The sequence below is a fragment of the Euprymna scolopes genome, chromosome 36 (genome assembly GCF_053919585.1).
Source record: "Euprymna scolopes isolate OS-2025 chromosome 36, ASM5391958v1, whole genome shotgun sequence".
Taxonomy (NCBI): Eukaryota; Metazoa; Mollusca; class Cephalopoda; order Sepiida; family Sepiolidae; genus Euprymna; species Euprymna scolopes.
In genome coordinates this window covers 85,521,710-85,535,242 of record NC_136517.1, presented here as the reverse complement: position 1 = coordinate 85,535,242, position 13,533 = coordinate 85,521,710, and the positions used below count along the sequence as shown (strand labels likewise).

The window sequence follows — 13,533 nt, the reverse complement described above, 5'->3', positions numbered from 1 at the left end:
ACCTTGTCACGTAAAATGTATTTTCTTTAAAATAATTTCACTCCTTGTAAAATAAATACGCGCAAAACCGTAACCACGTAGTTAATTTTCAGAAGTCTGTCTCATCACAGCCGGGTATTAAGTTCTTGCCGGGTTTAGTTCTTTGAAGGAGGCTCATCAAAATTCCATTTTCAGCGCCAGGCAATGAACAAGTTCACTCTCCACGTCAGCAGAATTTCAAAAGAGGACGAAATACGCGCTGGGCTCGTGACGTCACCACAGAGCTATCATTTCCCTTTTCTCCAAATTAAAGGGAGTTTCGTACAAACCCAAAATATACGAAACTAAAAATCATAAAGGATACAAAATACAAAAAATCATATATAAGAACCAGATCAAAAATAACAAACGTAAACAGGGGGGAATGCACCATTATTGGGGCAAAAAAAAATTCAAACAAAAAAGAGCCCTCGGATATAAATTTAAATCGTAATAGAATCATGTGTTAGCTCCACAAAGAAACCCCTTGATCACTTAAAAATAAAAAAATCTAAACAATTAAATTTTAAAAAAATAATAATAAATAAATAAATAAGGAGTTTTATAAATGAAATTAATATTAGGTTGGATTCTGGACAAGCACCAAATAAGTCAAGTTACGCCTGCCAAGTTCCATTTTTTTTTTTTTTTTTTTTTCAATTTTCACCACCACCTCGCTAGCAGCTATTTTTACCGGTTAAACCCCCATAAAACACAAAAAATTGCAATCATTTGATTCGTCTCTTGTCTGCGACCTGGTGTCTCAACGGATATCAGCTTTGAAAAAAAAAAAAAAAAATGGAGACAGATATAACGAGTTTTAGACAAGCATTAAATAAAAGATGAAATTCTCCGAGAGTAATCCCCATTAAGTTAATGAACACGCGTCGGTGCTCACCACTCGCATGATTCTTTAAGTGTGACAACCACTCGCGCTCACCCCTTGCTCGGCCAGACGACGTCAACGCAAATACCGGGATGGGAGACGAGATGAATCAATTATAGACAACACTTTCTGTTCTGGGTCTGGGGACTTTCCCTAAGGTGAGATGGAGATATCAGAATCCCTGTTTGTTACCTTATTAGCAAGTCTTCGAAGAACTCACAGAATTATACAAACCTCACACCCATTATATACCACTAGATATTTAAGCCCAGTTTATTTGTAGAACCATCTCATTTGCATATTGAAAGTAAACATGTACAAATAATTAATTATATATTTATTTATACGCGTAACAATTATTGTTATTTATAAACAGACATAATAATACAAAAAATATATGCATTATACATAGCTAACATGTTAGAGAAAACTACTTTTAAAGAAGTTTTTTTTTTTTTTTTTAGTATTTATTAAAAATACCGGAAGTATGTGTTGGAACAGTTATCCGGGTTTTAGGAAAATGCAATTAATGTTTGTGTTTTTGATATACGAAACTATTTTTTTTCGAAATAAAAAAATATTATGTTGAAAAATACCGAATTAAATGTTATTTCAATAAAACGTATAAATATATATTTGCCGATTATTTTATATATATATATATATATATATAAACGGAGCACGTGTTGTTTGGTAGACGGATAGGTCAAGGGAGATAACTCTGAATTCTTATTGACGATAATCAACAAATGAAAACGGACAGCGAGAATTTCCTTTTGAAAAACTTTTTAATTTAAAACAGATTGAAACATTTTTTTTTTTTAATATCATTGAAATTAATGTTTAAAAATGTTATTTATTTATATATATATATATATATATATATATATATATATATAACAACTGTTTTAGAGGCTGATTATCTAAGGGAGATAACTCCAATTTACAAGAAGCGTTGCCGAGCAAGTTCATTTATTTTTTTATAGTTTCATTTGTTAAAACTTATTTATTTTGGCTTTATACGCGTTAATTAACAAGTTGACTTATTTTATTTCTCAACATTATTTAATTTTTTAATCAACTTGTTTCCTTTTTCAATTCCTTAACTGATTACAATTTTTCAGGTATAGTATTCGCGTGTTAATATTTTTTTTTTTTTTTTTTTTGCGCTTTCGCTTTCGCTTCTACGCTATTGGGACGAAATTTCGGAAATCATAAAACTGAATTTCACATGAAAACAATGGCATCTACGTATTCTTCGTATTTTTTAAGATGATTATATCCAAAAATTACGAAAATCGATAAGGTAAAAAAAATTATTATTATAAGAAAATAAAAAAAAAAATAGAATTTGATGAAAAAACGATCGTTAAGACACGGGAGAGTTTGAGTTCAAAAGGGACTTAGGTTTTGTTTACTCTTTTGTCTCCCAATTTTCCGTCTGCTCGCCCGCCAGCCCGGTAGCATAAGTGCATAAGTATCAATAAAGTGATTTTTAATATCGTATTCAGCTAAATCCATAACAAGCGACATTTGAATGAATGGTTTATTTTATTGACGCTACATCGTAATCACATGATTCAAATTTTAGCAGACGAAAAATTGGGAGACAAAAGAGTAAACAGTTCCGGGAGTTAATTTTCCGTTTTGATTTAAACAAGATGGCGGCAATTTTTCACTTGCTAACACAATTAAAGTTGTTTTGTTTAATAATTCAGTAAGATTCAGGTAATTTCGACTAATTTGGAAGCTAACATTGTAACTTATTAGAATTGACAAAAAAAATCAGTTGAAACCATTGTTTCTTATCTGAAAACTCTATTTTATCGACTAAAAAATCTCATCCCAGTTCTGTAGAAGAAGCGCAGTCAAGCGCACATTTTTGTTGTTATTATTATTCCTATTTACCTACTTGCCTCTTCACCAGGGCAGAGTTAGACACAGGGTCGGTTTTTGGCAAGACTGGAGTTTAGGTGGAAAAATAATCTCGAACCGTTTATCACATAAAAGGAACTAATTTCCCTAATTACCGGTACGTTACTATGTCAATAATATATAAACAATATTGGTATTTCAGAAGTTGTTTTTGAAAACAACTTAAAAAAAAAAAAAACAACTTCTTTTTATATTGCTTTTAATTAAAATAAAAAAGGTTTTCGTAGGTTACAATTATGAAAAGTTCTATTCATATTTAAATGTCTTATATGTTCCGTTCCGTGTGTTTTTTTTGTTTTTTTTTTTTACACAATGAATACCTTTTTTAATGAAGGTACTACTGCAGAGTGCAGAGAGTGATCCGCGCTATTTTTTTAAATCGTATTTCCAAGTTTAATTAAAGTTTTATGTTTTTTATTCAATTGTAAGGTTGAAGTATAGAATATGTATAAAACACTCTCCCCTCCCCATATTAAGAATGGCCTTTTAAATATAACGTTATTATTTACGTCCGGAAACAATACATAAATAGAAATAATAAATTATCAGACTTTTTAAAGTTTAAGTTTAAACAATATTTTTTTAATTAAAAATTGAATCGCGTGATTATTATTAAATTACGTGAATAGTTATAAACGATACAAATTAATATTAAACACGCGTAATATCTTGCAATTTATTATTTCTCTATTTCAAATTTAAATTTATTAATTATAAAACCTTCGGTACTTATGTATTTTTGTTACCGTGCTAAAAAAAAAAAAAAGGTGCTTAAGATATCGTGGAACGTTCTGTTTAGAAAGATATCGTGAAAAAAAGATCGTGAAACGTTTTAAAATAAATAAAAAGTTGGGCTTCTTTAAGTTGTTTTCAAAAACAACTTCTGAAATACCTATATTATTGAACAAGTAACGTACCGGTGATTAGGGAAATTAGTTCCTTTTATGTGATAAAGGGTTCGAGATTATTTTTCCACCTAAACTCCAGTCTTGCCCGGTTTTTAATGTGGGGGAAAATCCAGCTTCCCAAAAAGGGGTATTCTGGATAGGAACAAAAATAAAAATTGTCTCGGACATGAAAGATTTCTCGTCCACTGACTGAGGACAAAAAAAAAAAGTGCACCAGTGCTCCAGCTCCACTGCAGCAGTGCAGCTGCAGCACAGAACAGATACTACACTGGGATCTTGGCCTGGTGGCCACTTTGTTGTTGTTGTTGTTATTATTATTATTATTATTATTATTATTATTATTAAAAAATTCGTGTTTTCGTTTTGGTTAAAGTTTGTTAATTAATGTGTTTCATTTTCGTAACTGGGGATTATTTGAAAATGATTTCGAAAAGTAAAAAAATTCAATGGACGTTTCGACTTTAATGCACAACTGAAATGATTTTTTTTAATTGGCATTTTAAAGGCTCCAAAATCACTTTCGAACTTCAAACGCCCACGAAGAAATCGGCAGTATTTTTACCTTTTATTTATTTATTTATTTATTTATTAATATTAATGGTTGTTTCTTCTTCGTTATTCGTTATGGTAGCGACATTCGAAAACTAAAAATATTTAATTTAAATGATATCTACTGAATTGCCATGTCGCAATAATTAACATATCCAAAAATTAAGAAAACCAATAAAGTAGAAAATTAATTATTAATGAAACAGTTTTTGAAGACAATGTGGAAAATTACCACACATAGGTTTTGATCCTGGCAGAATGAAAGAAAACCAATCAGAATTGCAACAGGCTCACCTTTTAAACTTTAACGTAAATTTTATTAAAGTACCTATTTACAATGCCTCCCCACGGGACAGAGTTAGACACCAAGGTCGTTTTTTAACGTGGGGAAAAGGTACAAAAATAAAAAAATTGTCTCAGTCGTGAAGGACTGTTCCTCCACCGAAAGAGAACAAGAAATGGAAGTGCAGCATCTGAAGAACAGATACTACACTTTTTGTTTATTTGCTTCCCCACTGAGCAAATTAGGCAGGAGGCCGTTTTTTAATGTGGAGATAGGGGAAGGGGGGGGAAGGGGGATCCAGCTCCCGAGAGGTGGGAAATGGAGCTGGATTAGAAACTGTTGGTATGAAGGGTTGCCCCTTCAGTGACCAAGGTCAGATATGTGGGGTTACCCCCACATATGGTCTTTGCTAGTCATAGCTTGCAGCATCTGTCGGAACAGATACTACACTTTGAGGTATTCATTTGCTCCCCCACTGAGCAAATTAGGCACAAGGCCGATTTTTAATGCGAGGAGTGAAGGGGAAATGGGGACCAACTCCCCGGGGAGTAGGGGAGCTGGATAGTGACAATTGGTATGAAGGGTTGCCCCTACATTGACCAAGGTCTTATATGTGGGGTTTCCCTCACATATGGTCTTAGCTTGCAGTATCTGCCGGAACAGATGGTATTTATTTGCTCCCCCACCGAGCAAATAAGGCACAAGGCCGATTTTTAATGTGAGGAGTGAAGGGAGGGGGAAGGGAAAAAGGGGACCAGCTCCCGAGAGGTGGGAAATGGGAGCTGGTTAAAGGTCAGGCATGTGGGGTTGCCCCCACATCTGGTCCTTGCTAGTCATAGCTAGTCATAGCTTGCAGTATCTGCCGGAACAGATGGTATTTATTTGCTCCCCCACCGAGCAAATTAGGCACAAGGCCGATTTTTAATGTGAGGAGTGAAGGGAGGGGGAAGGGAAAAAGGGGACCAGCTCCCGAGAGGTGGGAAATGGGAGCTGGTTAGAGGTCAGGCATGTGGGGTTGCCCCCACATCTGGTCTTTGCTAGTCATAGCTAGTCATAGCTTGCAGTATCTGCCGGAACAGATGGTATTTATTTGCTCCCCCACTGAGCAAATTAGGCACAAGGCCGTTTTTAATGTGAGGTAAAAACCAGCTCCCCTAAAAGGGGTCACTCTGGTTACCAAAAATAATAATTGTCCCAGTATAGAGGGTTTCCCCTCCATTGACTGGTACAAATTATCTTAAGTGCAGTATCTGCCGGAACAGATACTACACTTTGATCTTGACCAAAAGGCCAACAAAAAGATTCAAGGGCGGACGTACACGAGTGCTACCTCACTAGCGAAATACGCATCGGCTCCGATGTTGAAGGTTGTTCGATGGAGGGAGAAGTTATTATTTTTACAAGGAAAGAATTTTTGCGTGTGTGACCTAGTTTGTTTTTATTATTTATTTTGGCTTGAAATTTGCACATGATTTTTGTTATGATTTTATGTGTTTTTTTTATGGATATTTTTTTTTTTTTTGCCGGAGTTTATATAATTATTAAGAGGAAAATTGGTGAAAGTCAAAATGGAATACGCGCTATTTTTAAATATTATTTTTAAGTTTAATTATGTTCTTGTACTTACAATTTAATAAAAAACGTAAAACTTTAATTAAACATGAAAGCACTGTTTAAAAATAGCGCGGATCAGTAAGTGCACTAGCACCAAATAACATTCCGCTGTGTTTCGATCTACGACATTCCATGAGAGGTACGTACACGCTAAAGCTTTTTGTTTATTGCCACAATTTCTAATTTTGATTTCACCAATTTTCCTTTAAAAAACAATTAGAAACTCTTCAATGTGAGAAATTTGTAGCGGGACTGGTGATGTAGAAAGAAAAGGAAATGCGTGTTCATCTCACGTTCGGGTGTCACCAATTTGCTGCAGACTGGTAGATATACATATCCCCCAGTCATACAAAACAGGAGAAATGATTTGAATTGGGACAGGAAAAATGAATTGCTTTGAGGAAGGAACGAACAACGCGTTTACTTGAATTAAACGAACTAGAATTTATTTTGTGAAGAAACAATTGAAAGAAAAGGGTACAACATGTATTCATGTCCGCGTTCGTCTCTCGCTGTTTACTGGTGAGAAGGAAAGTCTATTGTAGTATAGAGAGAGAGAGAGAGAGAGAGAAAAATTCAATCCAGGCCATGGAGATAGAAAACGTGTAAGGTGTACGTACTGTCTGTTAGCTCGCGCCCCATACATAGTAGCAGGGGTCATGACGCGCGCATACGCCCGAAAGGGGGGGGGGAGCGAATGGTCCGACGACCGCTCAGCTCGAGAACTAAGTCGAAAAAGGAGGAAGCAGCTTATTGCTCTTGCTTTGATACTTGTTTCCGGTGGTCTTTTGCACATGTGTGGATTTCCTTCGAAAGGGAAGTGACGTTGTCCATGTGTGCATACATGTGCGTACGTTAGCGTGTGTGTGTATACACGCAAACGTGAATATATCTACTTGTGTGTACATGTGCCGTATGTATATGACAAGAAATATGGCTTGAGATGTGAACGCGTGTTTTTGTGTGAGACTAGAAAAGGCTCCCACAAATTCCATATACAGTTTCCATCTTTCTTGTTTTGTTTGGCCGCCCACGCAGTTATGGTGGTTGGCCGCCATTGGTTGATTTTGAATGTGTCAGGTGATTTGCTTGGCGCGCTTTTTGTATCATGCTTTTACTTTTCAGTCCACACAGGAACTCGGCAAGCGGATGGACTCAAAACCCAGCAACTCCTACACTGGAGGAAGCCACGACAATTCCTTCATGTTGTATCACCAAACTGTTGGTGAACAAGGAACCACATCTCTACAAGCAAAGACAACTTTATATTGCTGAATCTATCCAAATTAAGGATGACATTCAAGAACAGTTCTTCATGTTTATTTACCAAATATTAGATCTTATCTCAATTCATCTAGAGTCTCAAGTGACTCACATTATGCCTAATTATAGGCACCAATATACCGGCCGAGTCCACCATGAACATTCATGGATCCTTTCGAGGAACAACGAACTAACATTCTGACAATAGGAATTCATACTACTGACTCCATGCGTATGGAGGTAAGACAGGCTATCATTTTGCAAATGGACAATAGCAGAACCAATAAACTTTCATTGCTGTTACTTTTGAATAAATTTTGAGTTTGAAAAATATGACTTTTGTATTTGTGGATTCTTTTGCCTCTGCACGGAGTAAATTGGGATGTGAGAAATAAGTTCTTACATTCTCTTCTTTTTTTTTTTTGCAAAATAGTGGCCTGTCTTGCCTTCAATTACTGTCCAAATGGCGGACAAATGATAGGTCAAACTGTAGACCTTAATTTCGTCTTTGACAGACATTATATTGTAATGATGAAAGTCAATTGATTCACAGAGCACAGACGGAGTGATTTGAAGCTACGAGCCTCGAGTGAGAATTTGATTGTCCATTCCAACCCGTGTCTGTATCGAATCTGATGATTTGAAAGGATAAATTTGGCACCAATCACATCCTCTGCAATTAATAAATAACAAGCAATCTGAATGGTTCAAACAAAATCGTGAGCAGACAAACTGACCAATAAGAAGCCTGCTTATTTCTGCAGAATTTCTCACAACAATCAGCGAAAATTAAGTTTTGCTTAATTGGCTTAAAGATTTTCAGTTTTCAGCCAAATATTTACCTCCCGTTTATTACAATTTGAACTCTCCGGTTTCTACATCTTTACCTGATACTTGAACGGTCGCACTTAGGATCGCCTATACTTCTGGATTGCCATTAAACAATAATTTGGCATCTATTAGGATAGCCAACAAAACAAATTGCTGTGAAAAACAAAAAACAAATATCCAACAAATAAATGTTACCAAAGGCAAGATAAGTTTTCTATATTTGATGTTTTAATATAGAAACTCATGGGGTGAAAACGTAATGTTCTACATGTATTTTGTTTAATTTTCGATTTTTGAGCAATTATCGAGGTTCAACTACGGTGCGACAGACTTTTATTTCTAAGTAAAAACACTTTAAAATAAGTAAAAACACTTTAAAATAAGTTAAAACACAAAAAAACTGGGTATTTAACAGAGAAGCCAACAAACGAAATAAAGGATCCAGATTTAAAAAATATACGAAATAAATGTTACCAAAGACAAGATAAGTTACTCTTCCACCTATCTGGATAAGGTTTTTTGCAATTTAAAGCATTTATTCAATTTGAAAAACAAGCGGTGTTGAGCTGATAAATTAAATCGACAATCAACAAGGCTGACGAAAAATATGCCGTCCTTAGAGTGTCAACAATGGCTCAAAAGTCCAAAAATAAACAAAGTACTGATAGAAATTCACCCAATAATTGTCATTTCTTGCCTTTCTTTTTTTTCTTTTTTTTTTTTTTTTCACTTATGTTCACCTCTTTCAATGCATATCGCCACTTGGACATAAGAGGCTACTATTTGGGGGCCATGTCTAGAAAAGATTAACAAGATATTTGTTTATGTTACATTTAAACTTCTGCATATCAGTACAGCCAGGGAAGCAGGCAGCAGGAAGGAAATTCCAAAGTCTAGCTGTTCAAGGGAAGAAACTATTAGAATAGAAAGCTTTCTGGCATTTAACGACATCAACAGTGAAGGGGTGAGATCTTATTGCTAAGCAGGTTTGTCGGGGATATGTACGTCGAGGGGGCACAAGTGCAACGAGTTCATCAGAACACATTCCAACACAGCAATATGAACTGGAACAAATACATAGAGGACATTGCAAAGGCTGCTGCAAAGAAGATGGGTTCCCTCTATCGAGCTAGAAGACTACTCATGCCTGAGAGTATCCTGTACCTTTACAAGACCACCATTCGCATACCATGCATGGAGTATTGCTCGCAAATGTTAGGCTGAGGAGTTTGAAGGTAGAATTCTCAGGTAGGGTGCTATTTGTCATGGCTGTAAGGGGTTGGAAAGGCATCTTGTAATTGTTAAAGGAAAGCAGCTTAGTCTTAGTAGCATTAAATGTTATCATCCATTTGCAGTCCCATTCCACTATAGTCTGGAGGTTATTTTTTACCATTCTGCCATTGTCTTAGATTTGTGTACATCTGTTCTTCCCTCATGCATATTATAGAGCGTTGTATCATCAGCAAATATACCCATATCGGACACAATATTATCAGGGAGGTCGTTTATGAATATCAGGAATAATAATGGTCCAAGGACCAACCCTTGAGCCATTCCTGCATTGATGTTAAAATTAATGATATCCAATTATATTTTTAAAATATTTTTTAGATATCCAATTATATTTTTTTAATATTTTTTAGATATCCAATTATATTTTTTTAATATTTTTTAGATATCCAATTATATTTTTAAAAATAGATTTTAGATATCCAATTATAATTTTTTTTAAATACAATTATACTTTTTTAATATTTTGTTAAATATCCAATTATATTTAAAAAATACTTTTAGGTATGCAATTAGATTTAGTAAAACTATACAACAAATAAATGCATTAAAATTAAATTTTCTACCGACCTGCATACTTGTAACATTCTGAAACTGTTTTGATTTTTTTTTTTTTTTTTAATTAGATTTATGTTGTAATGGAGAAGGAGAAAAAGAAGAAGAAGTAATGATGATTGAAGAAGAACTTGTATCGGTCGAAAGTTGTTTGTCTCCTGCAGTATCTAATTTATTGTGTACGGTTGGTGTCTGCGATGAATTCATCCCTCAAAAAGACATTTCAAAACTTGAAGAGGGCTGCCATGGTTTCATGACAACAGCAATAAAAGACGCTTCCAATGGAGATCAGGAAATTTTCCTACAAAAAAATGGTTTAATAAATTGGCAATACTTATCGGCTGTACTTCTGCCATGTAAGTCTAAAATTATCCTATAACTTATATATATATACTAGCAGTTCAGCTCGGCTTTGCTCGGGCCCTATGTACTGTTTATAACTTTATGTGCATATGTATGTATATATATTAAAAAGTTTGATTCATGTCCAGAAAAATTTCAAGTGTTTAAACCCAAAATTGGCGGAGGAGTTTGGTAGAGTCTGCAAAGGTCAACTCTTTCAGCTTTGACCTCTTGGCAACCAAATTTTCGCCCATGTCTGAATACACTTTATGTAAAATTTTAAATGTTTAGACCCAAAATTGGCTGAATAGTTTGCTAGAGACCACAAAGGTCAAATCTTTCGAACTTTGACCCCTTGGCAGCCAAATTTTCGGCCAAAAACCGATTAAAAAAAAGTTTGCCCTATGTCTGAATATACTTCATGTAAAATTTTCAAATGTTTAGACCAAAAATTGGTTGAGTAATTTGGTAGAGACCGCAGAGGTCAAACTTTTTAAACCTTTGACCCCTTAACATTTATTGTTTTGGGCTCAGATCAAACTTTTTAATTTATGTCGAAGTAACCTACATCTAAAATTTCAAGTGTTTAGACCCAAAATTTGGCGGAGGAATTTGGTAGAGTTTTCAAAGGTCAAATCTTTCGAACTTTGACCCCTTGACAGCCAAATTTTTGCCCGAAAACCGATTAAAAAGATTTTCCCAAATCTTGATACTCCTTATGTTAAATTTTGAGTCTGTAGACTGAAAATTGACAGAGTAGTTTGGTAGGGAAATGTACACACTTTCATTTTTATAGATATATTGATATATATATATATTTATACTATTATATAAAAGGAACTTTTTGTGTGTCTATGTGTGAGTGCATTTCATATGGACTCCAAAACAGCTTAACCGATTTTTATTAAATTTCACACTAAGGTACTTTAATAGGCCTGGCAGTGGTAACTATTGAAAATCGATACTTGAAAAAACCCATGAAAGAAGGAACAGATGATTTTTACGAAAGTTAACACCTTACACAGCCTTACATCACCAGTGCATTTGAGAAGTTTTATTGCCACACAAGCCAAAAGGTCTGACATAGAAAATTAACTGTAGGTTCTTTGATATGACAGGGGCGCTTCAAAATGAATGTTTCTGTTTAAAACACAATTTCACAATGATACTTGATTTTTGCATTTTAAACTTAAATTGAAGCCATGGTCATTTTGTTACATTTTTTAATATATTTTGTTACATTTTTTAATATATTTTGTTACATTTTTCAATATATTTCGTTACATTTTTTAATATATTTCGTTACATTTTTTTATATATTTTGTTACATTTTTTAATATATTTTGTTACATTTTTTTATATATTTTGTTACATTTTTTTTATATTTGTTACATTTTTTAATATATTTTGTTACATTTTTTAATATATTTGTTACATTTTTTTATATATTTTGTTACATTTTTTAATATATTTTATTACATCTTTTAATATATTTTGTTATATTTTTTGATATATTTTGTTACATTTACGTTCGTTTTGTTACTTATATTAAAAAGTTTTTCGTAAATAGAAAAAAAGGATTAAAAAATCATTAAAAGTTTTATAAATATTTAATATTAAAGAAAATGTTTTGTAAATATATATTTTTTTCTTTTAAATCTTTAAAAGTTTTGTAAATATATTTTTAAAAAATCTTGCTCACAAACATTCGAATATGTCTGCTATTTGACCTGTTTACAAACAACCAACGGCAATGTCAAGGTCGAACAACCTGTGTCCCTTGAAATGTTCGCCTATCTTTGTCGTCTGCTGCGGCGTATCTAATCTTTACTTGATCCAATTTCACGAGATTAATCTTACATTTTTTAATAATTTTCCGTATTCCTTTTTTCTTTATGTTTCTGAATTTTTGAGATGAAGATTGGGTATTCGTATTATTTGGATTCATCGGACTACTGTTCTCATCTTGAGTGTAATTTTCACAACATTTTAATCAATGTAACTTCCAACCTTCTTCAGGTGTATCTTGTCGAGTGAAACCTTTATTTACTTCACGGGGGTAGCATGCTCTTGTTCCATCAGCCATGGCTGGATAGAGGTCCTAAGTAATTTGCAAATGTATTTTTCAGTCGCCCACACTGAGGATTGAACCTTCAACGTTTTTTACCATTGATTTTTCCAAGTACTCTAACCACTGCGCCACGGGTGGTTGCAGACAATTCTGGTATGAAACCAATTACTAATTAGACCTTGTATAGAATTTAATACAGTATGGGAACCATTAATTATAAACAATATATAGTATATACAAGTAATAAGTAAGAAAAATTAATATATATAGATATACGTTAATATATGGTAATAATTATTAGTAAAAAATAGTGATATTTACAACTAGAAATAAAATTTGTACCAGAATTGTCCGCCTTTTTTATTTTTCAAAACTTGTTTCAAAATTTATTAATAAAATTATTAGAACTTTCTGTGTTTTTGGCAAACTTCAAGAAGTAGATGGAGTTATCTACCCTGGTGGCCTTCCCTCCTCCTCGGAACTGGAAATTCCCAAGATGGCTCACTAAAATTAGATTTTCTTCTGTAAAAAAACTACTTGATCAAATTAAGAGATTTTTTTTTTTTAATGAGAAACTCATTCCATAATAGGCATAGACACTATAGAGGTTTTTCTTTATCTTTGTTTTTTTTAATGTCTTTGCTAAACTGCACAAGCACCAAGAAAAAAGACTAAAAAACAAAGATGCATAAAGTTAATTCTTGATCAACATTGTCTGGAATAAATAATACCTAAATTTTAGAAAATGTTATTTATTCTTTGTCACTAAATTGGCCCAAATTTTTGTCAAAAGGAGGTGGGGATCTGTTTTCTATTCACCAACTAAAGGGAAGTAACTCTAATTTTTTTTTTTTTTTTTTTTTTTTTACATGAGTTATGTTGATTAACTCCATAAGTAATCTATATAAAGGGAAGTTGTATGTGTACTTCCAGAGAGAGAAATGGGCTGGGAAGAAAGATGGGGGAGAATAGAGAAATAGAAATTTTA

At 33.5% G+C, this 13,533-nt stretch overlaps 1 protein-coding gene across 6 annotated transcripts in view; it reads left to right on the top strand.

Annotated features, from left to right (window-relative positions):
* Window positions 1-1,635: 1,635 nt before the first annotated feature.
* The window catches only part of LOC145260655 (endoplasmic reticulum membrane-associated RNA degradation protein-like), a 90,792-nt gene continuing 78,894 nt past the window's right edge, over window positions 1,636-13,533 (top strand). For 2 of the 6 annotated variants that reach the window (XM_080118995.1, XM_080118993.1), the window contains exons 1-2: window positions 1,636-2,028; window positions 10,204-10,488. In XM_080118995.1, coding sequence (XP_079975121.1) covers window positions 10,487-10,488 — 2 coding nt within the window. In that variant the 5' untranslated portion in view covers window positions 1,636-2,028; window positions 10,204-10,486. Of the gene's footprint in view, window positions 2,029-2,189; window positions 2,211-10,203; window positions 10,489-13,533 lie in introns of those variants that run through there. The other 4 variants (XM_080118994.1, XM_080118996.1, XM_080118992.1 and 1 more) reach the window with 3 other exon arrangements.